The 21,887-nt window shown below is 35.1% G+C and overlaps 2 protein-coding genes across 4 annotated transcripts; one reads left to right on the top strand and one right to left on the bottom strand.

The window, feature by feature from the left end:
• Positions 1-1,105: 1,105 nt before the first annotated feature.
• Positions 1,106-12,133, bottom strand: LOC103707992 (phenylacetaldehyde reductase-like). Its single transcript, XM_039124670.3, has 6 exons — positions 11,654-12,133; positions 10,147-10,316; positions 8,289-8,477; positions 5,771-5,933; positions 4,096-4,282; positions 1,106-1,571 (listed from the first exon to the last, which is right to left on the bottom strand). Exons 1-6 carry the CDS (start codon positions 11,769-11,771, stop codon positions 1,427-1,429), a joined length of 972 nt encoding a protein of 323 aa, XP_038980598.3. The 5' UTR covers positions 11,772-12,133; the 3' UTR covers positions 1,106-1,426.
• A 176-nt stretch (positions 12,134-12,309) lies between these two features.
• Positions 12,310-19,780, top strand: LOC120110241 (phenylacetaldehyde reductase-like). 3 transcript variants are annotated; one of them, XM_039124668.3, is made up of 6 exons: positions 12,311-12,631; positions 13,138-13,307; positions 15,524-15,715; positions 16,464-16,566; positions 17,105-17,288; positions 19,401-19,780. In XM_039124668.3, the coding sequence occupies exons 1-6, from the start codon at positions 12,514-12,516 to the stop codon at positions 19,564-19,566; spliced, it is 933 nt and encodes a 310-aa protein (XP_038980596.1). In that variant the 5' UTR covers positions 12,311-12,513; the 3' UTR covers positions 19,567-19,780. The 3 variants fall into 3 exon arrangements, with proteins under 3 accessions (XP_089781118.1, XP_038980596.1, XP_038980595.1); XM_039124667.3 differs by having other exon boundaries at positions 12,314-12,631; positions 16,464-16,626; XM_089924992.1 differs by lacking the exon at positions 15,524-15,715 and having other exon boundaries at positions 12,310-12,631; positions 16,464-16,626.
• Positions 19,781-21,887: the final 2,107 nt, after the last annotated feature.

The raw sequence follows: 21,887 nt of genomic DNA, 5'->3' as shown, positions 1-21,887 counted from the left end.
TCTCCAACAATCATAAACAATGGCGAGAGCTGGTTTTTGTATTCGATGAATTTGATAATCGCCAAATCACTATCAAAGAATCCCTCATAAGAATAATGTGAGAAGCATTTAATTATTTTGTAGCATATATCAGGCCTTCTCATACAACACACAATTCTGCTATCAGTATGGTAATCTCAAATAATCTATCACCACATGCAAACTCAGTCCGTTGTTTCACCCCATGCCATTATTATATATTTTTAAATATTAAATAACAGAATTTCTAAGCAGTATACTGACATGCCATTCTAGGAGTGGGCTCCACTTAACACTCACCTTCTGTGCATTGCACTAATCTTCAATTGCCATAAAAGATAGGTGATCTAAAAATCCTGAAAAAAGCTAGGTTATTAAGAGGGTGTACAATTGAAATAAGATTAGTGGTTGCATCTCAATTAATTATCGATGGTTGCTGAACAACTAAAATTTATAAGCTTCTGTTAGAAAAAGAAAAGACTTCCTGTAGATAGACATCATATTTATATAAGATATATACATATTTTTATTTTTTGCTATAATATATTTCTTTATATGAAAGACAAAAGAAAGAAGAGAGAGAAAGAAATCATAATTATCACAAGGTTCATCTGCGCACTCCTTTCTGATGATCCATTTATGTACTTGTTTCATGGGTGAGGTAAAATCGAACAAGAACTTATGTAGCCAATACTATATTTTTCTTTCACATTTCTCATATAAGAATGATTATGAAGGACAGAACAACAATTACAATTATTTAGGATTCCCAAACTTATGTTGCACAGTATATGACTGGCTTTCAAATAATAGCCCTCATTGCACAATAACATTGATTACATAATAGATATTCAAAGCATTTACTTGATGTTTTCCTTCTTAAGAGAATAAACTATCGTCAAATTTTACTTTAAATATAGTAGAAGCTATCCAAAAATAAAACCATAATATAATAACAGTTATTTTGCCAAATAATGCTGTTATTTTGTTGCTATTGACAGCAATTAACAACCAACCTATTCATTATAATAGTCAAAAACAATAACCATGATTCTTTAATGACAATATTGTCATAGAAACCTTTGCATTGAAGAGAGAAGGCATAGCATGGCATTCTTTCAGTCATAGGAAGTGTAGGAAAGTCGATGAGAATTCAATACATACTACATTATTTTAGCCTATAAATGGTCCGAGAAACACCACCATCAGGCATAGAAACATAATGAAACATGGTAGACATGAAAATATCTTCTAGAAAATGTCTGCGCAAGCAAAGGTTGCACAATTGCAAAAAACAAAGTGGAAAGTTCTCTAGGTTCGGTGGAGCTAAAGCATCTTGATGTCTTTGTAATGCCATTAAGTATTGTCCCAACTAATTGGGTGAGCTTTAATTTGCCACTGCCAATTTTTAAAAACTCACAAACCCCTTCTCCCTCAAGCTTTCGACAGTCTCCTTGATGCTTGTCTCTAGAGGAATGTAGTCAATGCCTAAGCTTTTCACCTTTTCCTTTGAGACCTGATATATTGGCACAAAGGGCTTGTCATCCGCGCACCTGCCAGCATATGGAGCTTGACAATCAGAGAACAAGTTTTGAAAAAGAGAGCTTTATCTAAGTAGAGGGTACATTTAGATTGTAGGGTAACTCATTAAAACTTCTCTTCAAGAACTAGTACTTGGAATGACTGAATAAAAAGCAGCCATAAACCTCTTCACAGAGTAGGAAAGGTAGAGAAAACAAGTTGATAGAGGAGGCAAAGTAGAGGTTAATACAAAAATATGTGTCTGTGCTCTGGAAAAATATTTCAGCAATTATTTGATACTTCAAAGATACGAATAAAAGAACATTAAGGGAGAGTAATCAGGCATGATATTTGCGCTTTATGATCACAGTGTCAAGACAGAAAAATGTTTCAGAACACACTCATTCATTAATCAATAACTTATAGCTGATACATGGAATACAATTAATTATAAACACGGCTGTAATCTTCATCAATTAGATATACAGGTTTTCCTATCAATGGGGAGATAACAGTAATGCCACAGATTAAGCAGGGCCTAGCAATATCTAACTTGAGCTAAAGAATAGGATGTTTAATCAAGATCTGGATTTGATCCAGGTAAGAAAGATTGCCAAATCAATGGTTTTCCATATTCGCAAGTAGAAAAACTTTAAATTGATGTTATAAACAGCTACGAGATACAACTTGAGAGGGTCCAAGATACTTGGGGCGTTGGCATGGCCTAATGTCAAAGAAGAGAAACCATCAGATGTAGTTTATATTGTAATAATTGGAGCTACTTCTTGTTACATTTGCATTTTTTGTGCCCAAGTTTCTTATGACTTGGGAGATGTAGATGGCTAAAGATTAAATGAGGAAATTAAATAGGACAAGTTTGAACAAAAGAGAATCCTGGACAAAGCTCATGAGGTCCAACAAGCTCGCAAGAAGAGACAAGCACAAAGCCATGTCCAATGGAGTGTCAAGCACAAAGTAGTATCTACAGTACTCGAGACAAATAAGGCAGTGCCAAGAAGGTGGTAGAGAGAGAACACACATACCAAAAGAGAGAGAAATCTCCAATAGATTGCAGCAGGTTGTCCTAAAAACCCTGCTGCTAAAAATAGACACTACATAAAGTGTAAAAAGTCAATTAAGCATCGTGTCTGCAGTTGTTGTGCTTGGCTGCATTTAAGTATCACATACTAGTAAGTAGTATATCAAATTGTTTCAGCTTTTCTTCACACTTTGGAGTAGATTCATCTTAAATTTACCAAAGCTAGAAAATTAGTACCTTTGAGTTTAAACAAAGAGAAAAGAAAGAAACAAAAAAAGGGTACACATAAAAAAATTAGGAAAAAGAATGAGAGATCTAAAACATTGAATTGCGTGAATTAAAGTTTTCTTCTTGGAATCATACACGAATATTTTGACAAGGTGATATAAATAAAAAATAAATATGCCCATACATAATCATTTATTATTGTAGATAGGAACAAAAGTTTTAAAGTTACATTATGAAATAATGTTGCCCCCCAAATTAGGGTTAGATTTTTCTGATGAAATCTGTGTGGTTTCAGTCAAAACATGCTCGAATAAAGCTCAAACAGGTCTATACTTCCTTGACTCTGCTTAGGTATGATAAACCAAGTAGAACAACTTTGATAAAGTAGTAATTCTCAACAGTGAATTCAAACCGTTATACAAAGTCTTAATGTGATTTGACATCTCTTCAGTTTGAGCTAAATCTTTAATTGAATACTTGGTAAATAATTGAATGTATCTCTACAACTGTTGACTCACACAATCATGACAAAAAGCAAATTTGGTCGTTGAATCACCACCATATGGTGGACTTGTCAGATTTCTATGAAATTATGTGACCCAGCTACAACAATTAAGTGGTAAGACAGAAAACAAAATTTTCATATCAAGTAGTTAGCACTAACTCATAGCAGATTAAAATCAGAGGTTATGTCCATGAGCTTAAAACTTAATAGAATATTTACTTAGTGCATCAAATGGCATGATACTTGAGGAACATATTAGAAATGCTTTTGTTAGACAAAAGATGTCAAATATGTAAAGACTACTCCATTTCTCACAAGATAGGTTGCTATTGCTGCGATCCTCCACATGCTAATCCCATCTTTGATTGTGAATTGTTATATGCAGAGACAATTTGCAACCTCAATACAGATGGGGTTTAAAGCTTGGCTAAGGGTGAGAAAGGAATGAAATGCAAGATTCTGGATGAAGATGGGAAATGATCCAAAAACATTAGCTGTGATATAAAGTCATAATCCAAGAACAGCAATACATGTTCTACGACTTGGCTGTAGCTTTCTTTTACAATATAGACCTACTGGACAGACAAAGACATAAAAAAGCAAGACAGAAACATTGAGAAAGAATGTAGACAAAATTGAGAGAAACTGCATGGTTGCAATGAGAAAAAAAGAATAACAAATTAGAAATTAACAAAGGAGTTATTTTCCTTGAAAACATTATAGTTTCTAAAACATATGCCTTAGCAATTACATAAATCCAATGCCATTGAAGACAGTAACTTACTTCTCTGGCAGTTTAAGAGCAGGATATTGTTCATGCAAAATCTTCACAAGCTGTGCATAGTGAGCAACTCTTTCAACTAAACAATATCTTCCACTTGCTGAGGGAACTTCAAATGCCAGAATATGTGCCATGGCAACATCTTTCACATTGACCCACCCGAAAGTTGTATTTGGATATGTACAAGATCCTACAAACGATTCAAGAGGAAATTGTTAGATTTTAATTCTCTTCCTTCATCAACAATAAAAATTTATAGAAAAGAATAATCTAGATTCGATAGAGCATGTTTATAACACTAAAGTGAAGCATATCAAAGAGTTGAACGAGAAGCATCGTTCAAAATTCTATATACAAAACATGTCTCTGGAGATGTTTCTTAATTAGGCCAACAACAATGGAACTAGACATCAGAACAATTATCAACTTATGTGCCGAACACAACAAGTTTGGGATCAAGGCTTAGTTGAGTAGAGTTGAGTTTAGTATACTAATTAGTATTCCAGTTAATAATATGAATAGCTTTTTACAGTTTTCCAGTCCAAATTATAAAAAGCTATATCAAAGATCAGATATAAAACAAATTTTATATGTTGGGTTCAAACCAGCAACTGGAAAGATTAAAAATCAGAGCTACAAAAACATAATGCCAGTGCTCATGTATAAAGTGTAGCTAGCCCCATTAATAAACTCCAATGGGTAAAGCTTAAATATAAGAGCCAACTTACTTTCACTTCAATAACTTTCATAAAATCATTAACCGATTTTTTATCAAATAACAAAAACAATTTGCCGTATTGGTTTCATACATGTTTGATGTTATGATATTGTATCTAAATAGGTAGTCAGTAAATGTTTGCTGCATGTTCCTCCATTTGACTTATTGATATTTTTATGAGTTTTCTTTTTCTTGGCACTTTGCCCCCCTTGTTCTGGAAGGAGCTTGTATTATTGTTGTGGAATGTTGAGTTAAAAATGGAAAAGTTTTTTTTCATTACTGTTGCTGGCTTGCTGCCATTGTAAGCAGCTTGCTCTATTGGATGTTTTTTAGTTATTAGCATTGAAGGAAACTCTAAATCATTATGCCATGAGAGCAGAATGCCCTAAAAGAAGCTATTTTTAACTCATTAAAGGTATTTAAGTAACATAAAAAATTCAAATGTGTTGAATGTTTCTTTTATTAGAATCACAGGTCAATGTTCCGGAAGGTAAACGCATATGTGATCAAGAGTATTGGTTTAAGAGCCCACTCATAAGCCAGCTTACACATGGCATTCGTACTGACTTTTCTTTCATCAATTAATATTTCTTTGCCAAAACCAAATTTTGGGAGATATTTTGGACAAAAGTTCTGATAGCTCCCTGAGACCAATTTGTTAACAAAGTTACATTTTCTTTTTTTCCTTTTAGAAAAAGGTACAACAGTTCCATTGATGATAGAGCACACAAAGAGTAAGGCCTCAAATCCCATGACCTCAAGCATCCAAGGACCTCTAGACTCGCCATAGTCATTCTAAATGGCAATAAATACTGCCAAAATTTTTCCTGGTGCTTTGAAGCTATGGTTTCATTTTGTTCAAAAATAGCACTCTCTACAATTGGTAGATAAACTGACAAAGTACTGGCTACTGTTTACTAACATTCAACCAATACATTATGCAACATGAATTTTACATACCATTTATCAAGTTCAGGATTGCAGCAGCACTCGTATTTAGAGTAGGTTGCAGAAGAGGACCTATGACCATTGCCGGGTTTATTGTTACCATGTCAATAGAATTATCCTTTGAAAACTTCCAAGCAGCCTCCTCTGCCAATGTCTTCGAGAGTACATACCACAACTAATAGAAAATGAGAGGTTAGGAAAAATATTCTCGAAACAGATACCATTAACTTTGTTTAGTCCTATACAACTTAAGAACTATACTAACTTACCACTTGCAGTACTCTTGAACAATTAGCACCTAAAACCTCTAAGTTATTACAACAATTAGCATAACCATAAGCATTTTTCAAGCTACTACATACAAACACTAAACACAATTATTCTTTTGCCTTACAAACTATAACATTGCATTACTAGTATTACCAGAAAGCTTCATCTAGAACATAACATAATGAACTGTAAGCTTTTAACAGAGTATTGCCTCACTAATAATCAATTCACATTTCACAGCATATTACAATGAGAATAAAGAATAGTTCAAGCAATACAAATTGTGAAGGGAAAACACAAATGACAACCTTTATCCTACTTAATTGGTCAGCTTGGTAGACCATGTTGAAAGAATTCAATATATCTCAGTGATGCTTTGCACTGTGTGGATTTCACTTGTAGGAATACAGAAGGTACCTTAAAATCAACAAGCCTTATCCAATATAATCAGGTTCAGCTTTATGAATTAAAGTGTGATTAATCAACGTACAAATATGTTTCATGACGGGAAACTGAATTTTATATCGACAATCTATGAATTAGTGTAAAATTTCTTCTATTCGCATCTTTTAGCAATAAATGTAGAGAAAACCCAGCCATGAAACCTATAAGGCCTCTTGGCTGGAAGGAAAGGCTATCAGTTATGTTCTTTATGCTCAAGCTCGTGCAACAGGCGAGCAATCCTCAATACAAAACCAAGACAAACTGAGAAGGAATTTAGGTTCATCATAGGAAATCTTATTCATCTATAGGTCCAGAAGTACAAAGCAAGAGCCCAAATCGAAAAATTATCAACATACAAGCATATAAGTACTCTACATAAACAGGCGAGCAATCCTCAATCCAAAACCAAGACAAACTGAGAAGGAATTTAGGTTCATCATAGGAAATCTTATTCATCTATAGGTCCAGAAGTACAAAGCAAGAGCCCAAATCGAAAAATTATCAACATACAAGCATATAAGTACTCTACATAAAACTTTTTGATATCTAAACGTATATTTGCAGAAAGACCAGATCCTTACATTTTGAACATGTGCCTCAAGCGTACAACTACATTTGTGGGATAATGGGATAAACAATTAGCAACTATGATCATGGTGTAAGCAATAGAAGATATGAATAATCGTTCCCCTTAACAACAATCTTAACTATGTATCCTTCCACAGCATTTGATCATCAATTCATGATACATACAGTTGTCAAAGACAGGACTGATAGTTGACAGGGATATGATATTCTCATGCTAACAAAGATATTCATCAATAAAACATTAACATTGGGAGTTTTCTTCAATTGCATATTATTTGGGACTATATATATTTAAGAACTTAAATAATTTTATTAGATTGAAGTTGAGGAAACATGGATATAGAAGTTAAATTTGGCAATAGTCAGGGTACTTTGATTCAGTAAAAAATGAAACATGGATCAAAAACCAAAAAAAGCTCAATTTACTTAACTTTAAGTTGTTTTCAGTAAATCAAATTTCTTGATAAAATATATGTTAATTGCATGTCGCATGCTAATAATAATAAACTACTGATCTCTAAGACTGTATAATGCTTATAAGGAATATTTGCCAGGGTAAAAAAATTTAAAACATCTCTAATATTCATAATACCAGGTACTAGAATGCCAACTAGACATAGTCATAAATGTATATACTTCTCTTACATTAGTTAATTGAAATACATGCACACACATGCTTCCTAAATGGGGGACTGGAGATATGGGCTTGTATTGATTATTTTTTTTGATAGATCAACCCATATGTTAGAAGGTGGGCTACACAGGGGCTGTAGCCTTCCCCCAACCAGGGCCAATGGATTGGGCATATAGTCCACAACCAAGCAACTCTTTCTAGCAAATCCCACATATCCACACCTTCATCCAGTGACCCATGCACAAACTATGTCATGTTTGATCCACATCCATGTATCGCACATGCTTTTAAAACTTCATATTCATGCCACCAACAATTCATACATAATGAGACTCAAAAACATGATGTGCTCCAAAGAGGATATCACTTATAAAATTTTGTTGTGCTCTCTGATGAATATCCTACAGGAATTAGAAGTCCCTGCATGGGAAAAAGGATAAGGACAAAAGATAATTTAAGTAGCTCTATTTTTCTTTCTTGCATATGTTCTGAGGGAATTCAAGTTGCAACCATGTTTGATCATACAACCTCCATGCTGTCTCTATCTAAATATGATCCTAAAAGAGAAAAATACACCTTAGTATCAGCTCATACCTTGGCCTGCTTACAAACCTCTGCACTAGAAAACCATGTCTCATCAACTACCACATCAGGTGTTCGTGGTCTTCCATTAAATGCAACAGCAGCCATCGATGATGTTACGACCACCCTTTTAACAGGAGTTTTAATGCAGGAACTGAAAACATTGAGTGTTCCCTTCACTGCTGGGTCGATTAACTCCGCCTAAATGTATGATTGAAAGACAATGCTGTTAAAAAAGTGATAGCTAGACATCATTTGGAACAGTGAAAATAAAGAATATCACCAAGGCACATTGGACAGAAAACAAGAAAAGAAGGCAAGAAGTCTATCTACAGTAATCTTATCCAATCCCATATATTAAAGTTGTTGCAGTAAGCATGAAATGTTCAATTAGTCAGACAATTTTTTCAGCATACAAGCAACAAGTTAATCTATGCTGAATATTATTGTCCTGAATGGATAAAGTGACCAGAAATGAAAGCAGCGTCAAGTGAATAAAGAGGCCAGATATGAAAGCAGCATCAAGTGAAGAATGTGGATTTGCATAGACAATGGTCAGCACGCACAATGAATCCATATGAGCAGCCTCATTTTATTGCATGAATATTTTGTGCATGAATTGAATCTAGGTTGTAAACATGCAAAAAATCTCAAGCTCAAATAAACAATCAAAATATAAAAAATGAAAAATTCTGTAGCCCTAAACTTAGGATGAGTTTCTGTACAAAAAGATGCAAGAAAACAGGGAGTGCACCTTTTTTCCTTTTTTTTTTTGAGTTGTTTCAGAAGTCCATGGATAGTTAAGCTTTAGATCTTAAATATTTTTGGATTAGCTGTATAAAAGTCATAGTTGGGTTGAGGAAAATCGAGTACCAGATAGTTTAGATGTCTTTACATATAGGGTTTCCAAGTTCCATGTTTTTCCAAATTTTGAATATTTGTCCTTAACTCATCGAGGAATTATTTTGCTTCATGTTTTACTTCTATCTTTTGATTATCTTTAGGAAAGCAGTATTCAAGCCCTCCGCCCTTCACATCTTTAAACCTATCCTCTCCAATCCTCTAGTGCCACCTTAACCTGCTCAGATGTTGTCTTTTCACCATTTGATGCCAACTAGATCTCCCTCTAAACCATTGCTACAACAACCTGTTGGCCCCATCCGTAAAACTCCAATGTTTCCACTTCAACCCCTTCACCATGACCTCCTCATCTCCCCTCTGAGACTGCCGCCTCAACTCACTTTTGACCCTGCCTCCATCCCTTCAGTCTTGCTACCTCAACCAGCTCTTATTTCCCTCGCCTCAACCTGTACAGTGCAACAACTTCAATCAAAGAACATAAGAATAGCGAAGAGGATCATCAGATCTGTACAACCGTTGGTGATGTTTTGTTCTCATTGCCCCAATCGAGAAGAAGAGAGATGTCAGCAGATTGAGTTTCAGAGTAAACGGCCCAGCCCAATCCGAGTCAAATTAAGTTGCTGATTTGGTGGTTCGAACAGTTGAGCTGCTCAGTTTATGGGTTCAAATGGATTTCAGCTAGATACAGGTTTTAACTCAACCTGGCCAACCATAGCTAGCAAGTGGCCAATAAAACAGGTAGACCCAGCTAATCAAGCAAGGTCTCAAAACACTGTTATTAACTAGATTGCTGTCTCCATACTCAGTACAAAGAATGCATGCACTCCAATAGTAGCTCAACACCAGCAAAGATTGCACAAAAAAATGATGAAATTATGATGATACTGCTTTTGTTCTGTAAGACTAATAAGTTAGAAGCAAATTTAAACAGTACATTATTGAAAAATGTAAACCTATGGGAAAAAAAATAATAACAATGTTATTTTATAACAGAGATAATAATATGAACCTGTGGATCTGTGACATCGTGATAGAAAGGAGATGCTGTATGAAACACACCCTCACACCCCTCAACCACTGAATCAAAAGAGCCCTCTTCCAACAAGTTTGCTTTAAACAAGTGCAATCTCTCATTGGCTCCTTCCAAGGCATGCAAATGCTCAGTTTTCTTCGGGTCAGCTAATAAACATGACATAAAAAATATAAGATGAGAGACCAAAATTAGTTTTTAGCAAAATTTCAGGTCTATCATATGCCCTATGATAAGTGGTGGCATGAATGCTTCACATGGATCAATGACAGAATTTTGCAAAAGAATTAGATGATGATCAAAATACCGCCTTTTGTCTCCATGATCCATTAAAATAAGAATAATAGAAAGAGATTGTTCGGCCAAAAGTGACAGAACAAGAAGAAGGAAACAAAAAAAACAAGAACTTAGGATTTCATGCTCAATGCGTAAGATAGGTACACGCATATTTATAGGAAATACTGAAAGAAACATCACATAAAAAAAGTGTTATCATTTCCGTGAAAAGCAGGAATGCTTCTTTAAACTTACTATAATTTTAATGAAATCAACGTCATCCTCAGTCTGCCTAAAGTGAAATAGAGGATTAGACAATAAAGAATTTACAAAAATCTTCTTCTCAATAATGTACACCTGATTCAAAATCCTATCCCGCTCCACTCCTGCCCCCACTTCTGGACGTTTTCAATCCCCTTCTAAACAACTAATGTTGCCACCAAAGTTAGTTTACAATGACTGGATCACAATGTCTTATAAAAGACAATATTATTGCAAAAAGAAAATTCCTACATGTTCTGCATGCTTTATTTTTCTTTAGGCAATGCTTTAGAGCTCTCACGCATGGATCTAATCATGATTCCAATTTAAGCTAATTTGATCCTGACCATCGGATGCATGTTTCATTCAAAAGAAAAAAAAAAAAGAAAGATAAGAAGACAACTCTACATGTTCACGACTCTATTCCTAAAAGGCTGTAACCGTTTTAAAATCAAAGGCACCAGAGCTCCTTATAAGCCTTTTAATCCTGTTTCATGCTCTGAAACCCTAACTTCCCACTCTATTTCTACCCCTGTATTATGTAACATGGGAAGAACAAGGCAAGACAACATCAACAAAAATCCAAAGTCAAAATACAATCATAAAAATGTGAGAAGCAAGTCTCCGACTACGATTAATGGAAGACATATAACAAAATCAAAGTCAAGAAAGCTGAAAAAAATCAATGACAACCCCTTTAATCTGGGGTTTATTAAACGCAAGGTAAAAGATCCGTCCAACCATATCATGGTTTAAGGGCTATAAACGAATCTAAACAAGCAAGACAGGGACGTGAATCCGCCAGCGATGATGCATAATAACCATAACTATGACACACCGTGTGTGTAACTGTATCTCCTAAAGAGAACACAAGATAAGAGGGATAGCGATTGCCACAAAATAACGACTACTAGTCCTCAAAATTACAGAGAGAGAGAGAGAGACGGACCAAGATCCCGGACGGTGGCGCGCACAGTATATCCGCGCTGAAGGAGAAGCTTGACGAGCCAGGAAGCGATGTAGCCGGACGCACCGGTCACGCACACCACCTTCCCACTCCCACTCATCCTTCTTTCTGCTCTCTCCTCGCTCGATCTCGCTCCCGCTGTTCGGTATTCTTGCGGAACCTCGCGTATATATGGAGAAAGAGGCCAAGTGGTGGGGATCGACGGCGAAACGTAAGCACCTGCGGCAGACCGTCGAAAGCAAGGGCAGGGTTTCTCTCCTTCGGCCGAAAGAATAATCACCTACCGCCACTTCGAGATTCGTGCTCGCGGATGAATGAAAAAGTTCGGTGCTTTATCATCCGTAACGGATGCCATCCAACGGTCGAGGTTGCGAATGAAGATCAATCGTACACGATGATGCTGCGATTTTTTTTTTTCTGCGGCAGCGATGGGAAAAAAATAAATTACAAAAGCTGAAACGTAAGCAATTGCGACAGAGGGTTGGCGCCGTCATTCAACGATTCGCACTTGAGAGGGAAGCGTAAGCAATTTTATATCTTTATTAAAAAATAAAAATATAAAATTGTTTCAAAACCGATATGCGGCAGAACGGCAAGTGCATGTCAAAACCGATATGCATACATCATCTACCATTTGCAATGTCGCAATTGCTTACGTTTTCCCACCGATCCTCCCGACGACCGGTAGAAGTTGCCCGCCGCCCTTTTTTTTTTCGGTCAAAGATGCCCGCCGCCCTTCGGGCTTCTTTCTCTATTTGTTCGCGGGCTCCCGCCCTTCTCCAGAGACACCCCAAAACCGAATAGCGGGAGCGAGATCGAGCGAGGAGAGAGAGGAGAGAAGGATGAGTGGGAGTGGGAAGGTGGTGTGCGTGACCGGTGCGTCCGGCTACATCGCTTCCTGGCTCGTCAAGCTTCTCCTCCAGCGCGGATATACCGTGCGCGGCACCGTCCGGGATCTTGGTCCGTCTCTCTCTCTGCTATTTTGATTGATCATATTGTTAACTTTCTCTAGAACGAGTTTGAAGCTTCTTTGCAGCAATTGAATGATATCGAGCTTCTTGCAAGAAAGATCCTTTATTTCAGTTGAGGCAGATTGAGAATGATCTTGATTTCTGGTTAAAATTATAACAATTTTGAAGAAGCGCTTCCGCTTTCAGTCTTTCCTATAAATATGCCTATATCTGACTTATGCATAGAACATGAAATCCTACAGTTCCTGTGCTCTTTGCTTTTGATATTTCTTCCTGTTCTGCCATGTTTGTCTGAACATCCATTTCTATTATTCTTTTTTTAGTGGATCATGGACGGAAGGGCAATATTTTGATCATCATTCAATTTTTTGACAAAGTTCTATGATTGATCCATGCCAAGCGTTCATGCCACCACTTGACCCGCTAGGTCTAAAATTTTGCAAAAAATTAATTTTTATCTCTTATCTTATAATTTTTTTATGTCATGTTTATTAGCTGATCCAAAGAAAACTGAGCATTTACGTGCCTTGGAAGGAGCCAATGAAAGGCTACAACTGTTTAAAGCAAACTTGTTAGAAGAGGGCTCTTTCGATTCAGTGGTTAAGGGGTGCGAGGGTGTTTTTCATACAGCATCTCCTTGCTATGTAAATGCGACAGATCCGCAGGTTCATATGGTTATCTATTATATTACAACATTGTTATTATTTTTTTTCTGTAGGTTTACTTTTTTCACCAATATAATTTTTAATTGCTCCTATCTTGTTAGTTTTATAAAACAAAAGCAGCATCATCATAATTTCATCATTTTTTGGGAAGAATTTGCTGGCAAATCTATTATTGGAGTGAATGCAATCTTTACACTGACTATTGAGACAACAATCTAGTATAGGCACTTAATACAAGTGTTTTGAGACTTGGCTGGATCAGCCGGGTCTACTTGTTTGATCGTCCACCTGCTACTTGTGGTGAGAAAGAATGGGCCATTTGTTTTCTATGGTTGAACCTTTGTTCAACCATAGTTGAACATGCGATCTTTGACCGCACCCAGAATGCCGTAGTTGAATCTTTGTTCAACCATAGTTGAATATGTGATCTTTGACCGCACCCAGAATGGGCATCCAGGTCACCAGGTTCAAAACACTACTTAATAATACCGAATGTTCCTTAATATTATGGTTCGCATTACAGGTTTCGGTATCCGTATTGGTACCATGCTGGTAGAGTGTCAATATGGGTTAGTTCATGATATCGAACATGGTATGCCACCGAGTAATTGTTTGCTATTTGTACACTATGCTTGATATCGTGCGGTATGAACAATATGGCAAATCTTGGTTGACATGACATAGTTAATGGACAAAACATTCATCGTACAATATGTGCAGTAGTTTTCCAATAATATCACAATATCAACATACATAGGTACATTGAAAACTCTATATCCATGCTTCAGCCTTTGGAAAGTTGGATGCTACTAAGGTAGCTAAGCAATCGATACCTAATAACCTAAAAATAACGGTATTATTTGTTAGCACTTATGTTTCACTTATTAGTTATAAAGTTAGCATAGTATTGTAAATCTTGTCAATATTTTTAATCTTATAGTAGTACTCAAGGTCTGCGGAATCGTCCGGACCGTACCGGTAGAGGATGGGGACGGTTCCGCCAATTAAATTGAGACGACTAACTGGAGGAGAAGAAGGAGATGAGGACATGAGAGAGAGAGAGAGAGCGGGGGAGGAAAGAAGAGGAAGAGGAGGAAAGAGAGAGGCCGGCGAAGACCAGACAGCCTCCGCCTCCTCCGCGCAGAGGCTCCCTGACCTCTCTCTTCCCTCCTCTCCCTCTCCCTCCCTCTCCCCCCTCCCCCCGCTCTCTCTCTCTCAACTGTGGACATGTTGCAAGATTTTGTTGAAACTTTCAATTGAAGTTGATTTTACATGATATACTGGAGTACATAGCAGGTTCATTAATACCTTTATGATTATAAAATAATGAAGGAACCCTTCTCGAAAGGTGACAAGAGATCACATAAAAGGAAAAGTTTTCGTTGACGAAATGCTACTTTCTTAAAGGCGCTTCAAGAGAAGATAGAAGTATAACATGAAGAAAAATAATTCCTCGATGAGTTGGGGACAAAAAGTCACAAAATTTGGAGGACCACGTAACTAAGGAACCCTATATGTTAATACATCTAAGCTCTCTAGTACAATCCCAATAAGTAATTACTAATTCTTCCTCAACCCAACTATGACCAACAGACTTCTAATACAACATGAAAAGATAAATAAGGAAAAAACAGAGAAGAAAGAAACTTATTATGTACATTTCCCTGTTTGTTTGCATCTCTTCATATACAAACTCATCCTAAGTTTTCGGCATGTGTTGCACATTTTTCATTTTTATACTTTTTATTATGTATTTGAGTCTTTAGACTTTTGGCATGTTTGCAACTTAGATTCAAATTTATGCACAACATTGTCTAGCAAGAAACTGAGCCTTGTCATATGGATTCATTATCTGTACCAACCTACGTCTATGCAATTCCACGTTCTTCACTTGATGCTGCTTTCATATATGGCCTCTTTTTCTCTGCTTAATAATAAGATCCAGCAGAGCTTAACTTTTTGCCTGTATGCCGCAATATTTATCTTTCTAATTGAATATTTCCTGCTGACTGCAACAAGTTTTCCTCTTTTTCGTATGTTGTGCCACAACATGGTAATATATTTGGGATTAAATAAAATTACCATACACAATCTTCTTACCTTCTTTTCTTGGTTTCTGTCCCATGTGTCATTATGATATTCTTTATTTTTGCTGTCCCAAATGATGGCAAGTTATAACTTTTTTTAACAGATTTGTCTTTCGATCTTGCTTTTAGGCTGAGTTTATTGACCCGGCAGTGAAGGGGACACTGAATGTTTTCGGTTCCTGCATTAAAACTCCTTCTGTTAAAAGGGTGGTCGTAACATCGTCCATGGCTACTGTTGTGTGCAATGGAAGACCACAAACACCTGATGTCGTAGTTGATGCGACATGGTTTTCTAGTGCAGAGTTCTGTGAGCAGGAAAAGGTAGAAGCTGATAGATACTTCACGAGTGTCCACCCTATTTCCTTTTGATATCCATCTTCTTTTAATGTCTATTTCTCTGTTTGAATCATACCTGGATAGAGACAACCTGGAAGTTGTATGATCAAATATGGTAGCAACATGAATTCCCTAAGAACATATATGCAAGCATGAAGAATAGCTAGTTCTTCAATTACTTTTGTCCTTGTCCTTTCTCACAATATTTTATGAAGAAATTTTTGATTTCTGTAGGATATTCATCAGAGAACTTAAATTTTTATGGTACAACTAACTTATATTATTATAAAGACGATGTTTTATGGAAAACAACTTAAACTTAAATTTATTGAGATTTTTGCAAATTTCACTCTTTACTGACTATTGCCAACTTTGACTTTCCTCAACTTTGATCTAATATCATTATTTAAGTTTTTCATATATATAGTACCAAAAAATATGCAATTTGTAGAAAATGAAGCTTTCTGGTAATGCTGGTAATGCAGTGTGATAGTTTTCTCTATCAGATAAAAGAATAATTATGTGTAGTTTTTGTATCTGATAACTTGAAAAAAAGTTTATGGTCATGCTCCTCTATAAATTTTATGATAAGCTAGAGGTTTGTGGTGCTATTTGTTCAAGAGTACTGCAAGTAGTATGTCAGTTTATTTCTTGAGTTTTGTCCGACTGTGCAAAGCTAATGTTTATGTTTTGAGAACCTCAAATATTTTTCCTAATCTTTGGTTTCTTTTAGTTGTGGTATCCACTCTCGAAGACGTTGGCAGAGGAGGCTGCTTGGAAGTTTTCAAAAGATAATTCTATTGACATCGTAACAATACACCCAGGAGCGGTCATAGGTCCTCTTTTGCAACCTACTCTAAATTCGAGTTCTGCTCTATTCCTGAACTTGATAAATGGTATGTAAATTTCATGTTACATATTATCTTAGTTGAATGTTAGTAAACAGTGATCAGAACCAAAATCTTTCAATCTGCCTTAGTAGAATATGCTTTTCTATGCAGTAGTTTTTGCGATGTAAGTCAAATAGAACATTTCTCAAAGTATGAATGTCATAAGATAAAAGGAACAGAAGAAAGTAAATGGCAAGGTGAAGATCTAGCGGTTTTATCCAAAATGGGCCAAAATAAGTTGATAATTGTTTTGATGTCTAGTATGATTGCAGCAGGCCTGATTATGAAACATTTCCATTCTCCAGAGACATGTTTCATTCATATAGAATTTTGAACCATACTTCTTGTTGAACTCTTTGATATACTTCACTTTAATGTTATAAGCATACTCTATCCAATCTAGATTATTCTTTTCTACAAAATTTGTTTTGTTGATGAAGGGAGAGAATTAAAATCTAATAATTTCCTATTGAATCATTTGCAGGATCTACATATCCAAATTTAAGCTTTGGGTGGGTCAATGTCAAAGATGTTGCGATGGCACATATTCTGGCATTTGAGGTTCCCTCAGCAAGGGGAAGATATTGTTTAGTCGAAAGAGTTGCTCACTATTCAGAGATTGTGAAAATTTTGCGTGAACAATATCCTGCTCTTAAACTGCCAGAAAAGTAAGTTACTGTCTTTAATGACAATGGATTTACTTAGATGCTTCGTCATATATTTTAGAAACCATATTGTTTTCAAGGAAAATAATTCTCTTGTTAATTGTTATTCTATTTTTTCATTGCGATTCTGTCCTACATTCTCTCTCAATATTTCTGTTTGTTTTTTTATGTTTTTGTCTGTTCAGTAGGCTTATATTTGTGAAAAATGTTTGTAACATCCAAGCCTTCAAACATACATTGCTGTTCTTGTGTTATGACTGTATGTCTCAGAAAATGTTCTTGGATCATGTCCCATCTTCATCCAGAATCTAGAAATTCATTCTTTTCACACCCTTTCCCTAGCTGCAAGCCCCATCCTCATTGAGGTTGCAAATTGTCTCTGCATATGACAATACACAGTTAGAGGGATTAGCTGACATATTTGCTGACATCTTTTGACTAACAAAGGCATTCCTAATATGTTCCTGAAATCTCATGCCTTTCAAATGTTAAGTTTTAAATTCATAGACACAACCTCTTATTTGAATCCGCAATGGGTTAGCACTAACTACTTTATATAAATAATTAATTTTCTGTTTTACCACTTAATTGTTATGGCTAGCTCACATAATTTCGTAGAAATCTGACTCATTCACCGTATGGTGGTCATTCGACCACCAAATTTGCTTTTTTTCATGATTCTGTTAGTCAATTGATGATAGAGTTACATATCATAATTTACCAAGTATTCAATTAAAATTTTAGCTCAAACTGAAGAAATGTCAGATCAAATCAAGACTTTGTATAATGGTTTTCATTCCTGTGAGAATTAGTACTTTACCCAAGTTGCTCTAGCTGCTTTATCATACCTAAGCATCGTCAAGAAGGTATACACCTGTTTGAGCTTTATTCGAGCATATTTTGACTAAAATTGTACAGGTTTTGTCAGAAAAACCAAATCCTATTTTTGGATAATAACATTATTTCATACTAAAAAACTGTGGTTGCATCTATTATAATAAATGACTATTTATTATTATTATTATTATTATATTCATGTATGATTTCAAGAAGAAAACCATAATGCATGCTAATCTGTGTTTTTGATCTCTCATTCTTTCTCCTAAAATTATTTATATATATACCCTTTTCTTGCTGTTTTCTTTTTCTTCTTACTTAAATTGAAAGGCATTAATTTTCTATTCTTTGGAAAATTTAAGCTGAAACTAGTCCAAAATGTGATGAAAAGCTGTAACAATTTGATTTATGCTCTATTAATATATGATTCTTAAGTGCAGCCAAGCACAATAACTGCAGAGACCATCTATGGTAGCCCTTTTCTACTTTATGCAGTATCTATTTGTTAGTGGTGGGGTTTTTAGGGCGATTTGCTACCATCTATGAGTGATTTCTAGATCATTATTGTTTGTCCTTGCTTTTATGTAATCTATTTGTCTCCATCTTTCACAGTGTATATATATATTCTCTCTCTACCACCTTCTTGGTACCATCTTATTTGTCTTGAGTACTGAAGTATCTTGGACCTTCTTGGCTTGTATTTTGTGGTTGTCTATAATGTTAGTTTAAAGTTTTTCTCCTTACAAATATAAATAACCATCAACTTGGCAACCTTTCTTGTGTGGTCAAATCCAAATCTTAATAGAACATCCTATTCTTTAGCTCAAGTTTGCTATTCCTTTGCTCAATCTATGGCATCACTGTGATTTCTCCATGGATTGAAAACTTGTTATCTTATTGATGGAAAAGATTACCATGTGCCTATGATTAAATGTATGCCATGTTATGCATCAACTATAATTTATTAGATTAACTGATAAATGTGTTCTGAAACAATTTTTTGATTTTGAAATTGTGATCATAAAGCACAAGCTATTAGGTTTTCATGCTTGATTACTTTTCCTTCATGATGTCTATATCTTTTGAAATTACCAAACAAGTGCGACGTATTTTTCCAGAGTACACATATATTTAATACTAGCCTCTGCTTTCTCTATCAACTTGCTCTCCCTTTTTCCTACTTGGTCGAAGGTGTAAGGCTGCTTTTTCATCAATCATTTCAATTACTAGCTCTTGAAGAGTATAAGTTTTTAACAAGTTACCCTTCAATTACTACAGGTGTGCGGATGACAAGCCATTTCCGCCAATATACCAGGTCTCTAAGGAAAAGGAAAAAAGCTTAGGTATTGACTATATTCCTATAGAGACAAGCATCAAGGAGACTGTCGAAAGCTTGAAGGAGAAAGGATTTGTTAGTTTTTCAAAATTGGCAATTGCAAAATAGAATTCACCCTAATTAGTTGGGACAATACTTGATGGTATTATGAAGACAGTGAGGTAGTGCTATTTGAGAGTATTTAGAACTATTGACGATATCCTTAAGATCCACACAAAATATGAGAACTTTCAACTTTGTTTTATGCAATTGGGCAACCTTTGGTTTATTTGTTACAGAGACATTTTCTAGTAGTTATAAAAGTCTACCATGTTTGAGTGTATTTCATGCTTGATAGTGGTGTTTTGCTGGCCATTTATAGGCCTAAGAAATAGTAGCATTGAATTCCCCTTGACTTTCCTACACATTCCTTTGGGCTGAAAGATTGTCATGCCTTGCTTTCTCTCTTTAATGCAAAGATTTCTGCAACAATACTATCCCATTAAGATTGTCATGGTTATTGATATTGACTATTATAATGAATATATTGTTGTTAATAGCAACAAGTAACAACATTATTTGACAAAATAACTGTTTGTATGTTATGGTACTATATTTTGTATGCATTCCACTATATTTTTATTGAAACATGATAATAGTTTAGTATCTAAACAAGGAAAAGATCAAGTAAAAGCTTTTAATATCTATTATGTAATCAATGTTATGGTGCAATAATTATAATGGTTGTTCTGTCCTTCATAATCATTTTTAGATGAGAGAAATGTGTAAGAAATCTTTTGCATATAATATTGGGTATAGAAGTTTTTGTTCTATTTTAGCTCACCTATGAAATGAATACATAAATGGATCATTAGGAATGGGTGCACATATTATACCGTCCCTTGTGAATATGTGATTTTGTGGTAATCATGATTCTAATGGCTATAGAGGTTTCAACCTAAAAATATGGGAAATTAAAGTCTCCTTGCCAACATTTGTTTTTGTGTTAACCATAGATTTTTATTTTGTTTTGTCTTCTGTATAAAGGAAAAATTATTACAAACTGAAGTATATGCGCATGAAGTCTTTTGTTTTTAACATGTCATTGAATTTAATTAAATTTTAACAGCTTGTAACTTATAAAACTTTTAGCATACGCTTTTACATCATTTAGACTATTTTGGTTTGGAATTGTGAAATGCTGAAAAAAATCTCTTGATCTAATAAGGTTATTTGAGGAATAAACATGGATGGTCAGAAATGATCTCAAGAGGTTCAATGCGTGGATCCCTAGTCATGATTGTCATTGAAATGTATATATTTAATGTAGTTGTTGTGATGCCCATGCTTTAATCTTTAGTATTAGTAAGGCATCTTATAAGAATGTGTCATGATCTTTAGTTAGCTCAAGCTTTGTGGGGACTCTTTTTTATGACCTCTTTTGGTTGAGATGCTATATGCTAATAGGACTTGGATGAAATTTTCACTAAATAGAACATCTTAGTGCGATATAGCGATGATGAGTTTATATATATCTTGTAAATGTGTATCCATATCAAGAATTATTTATTCATGAACAAAGCTAGGAAGATTAAGGATTGCATGTGGCTTGAGATGTTGGCCATCTCCTAATAGCAATTCTTAATGATACCAAAGCTAGTAAGTAGGGATTTTCAAGATGAGCAATGACAAAACACTTGCTCCAAAGTCATAAAATCCTATAGCCTAAAAAGTTTTTTTTCATTCTCATGTCAACAATATATGCAAGCGAAAAATATTTGATTGAATTAATGCACATCTAAGTCTTTTTTTGGGTAAAATAAGATACATTTAAGCTAGCGTCGGATAATTCAAAGGTCTAGAATATATTTGACTTTATTACTTGTTTTTGAACATATAGAGACTTTTCCTATATTTATTAAATCAAGATATAAATTACTGAAGAAATTGGATGCTTGATTAATTCTTATCATTCATGATTACTTTGAATGCATTGTATTGCAATCAGAAGTTAGGAATATAATGTTGCTCTAAAGATAATATTAAACAAAAGGAACATAGAAAACCTGCAGAAATTTAGTTTTGTTTCAAAAATTAACCCTTGAGCAAGACTTGTTACATTCATGCTAGACCACCTATCTTATTCCACTAATATGTTGCCATCTATAAAGACTACGGTCTAGGATCCTGATACTACTCCCTGCAAGAGCCATCTCTTGCTCTCTCTTTTCACTCTTGCATACCTTCTCCACTACTCTTGCTAGTTGCTACTATATTTTTTCCATATTTTGTATACTTTTCGAAGTAAAAATTGTAGGGAATACAATGAATAGTCTTCATCTCTAATGTCCAATCTATAGGCAAAAGATCCAACGCCAAAAAAAAAAGAAACAATCTGAAATACATAGTAAAAAAAAGTTGCCAACAGTCAGTAATGGCTTTGCAATTAA

This window comes from Phoenix dactylifera, chromosome 8 (assembly GCF_051530095.1).
Source record: "Phoenix dactylifera cultivar Ajwa chromosome 8, Ajwa_hap1_PhDact_Kaust_v1.1, whole genome shotgun sequence".
In the NCBI taxonomy this organism is placed as follows: Eukaryota; Viridiplantae; Streptophyta; class Magnoliopsida; order Arecales; family Arecaceae; genus Phoenix; species Phoenix dactylifera.
This window is presented reverse-complemented; position numbering and strand designations above follow the sequence as displayed.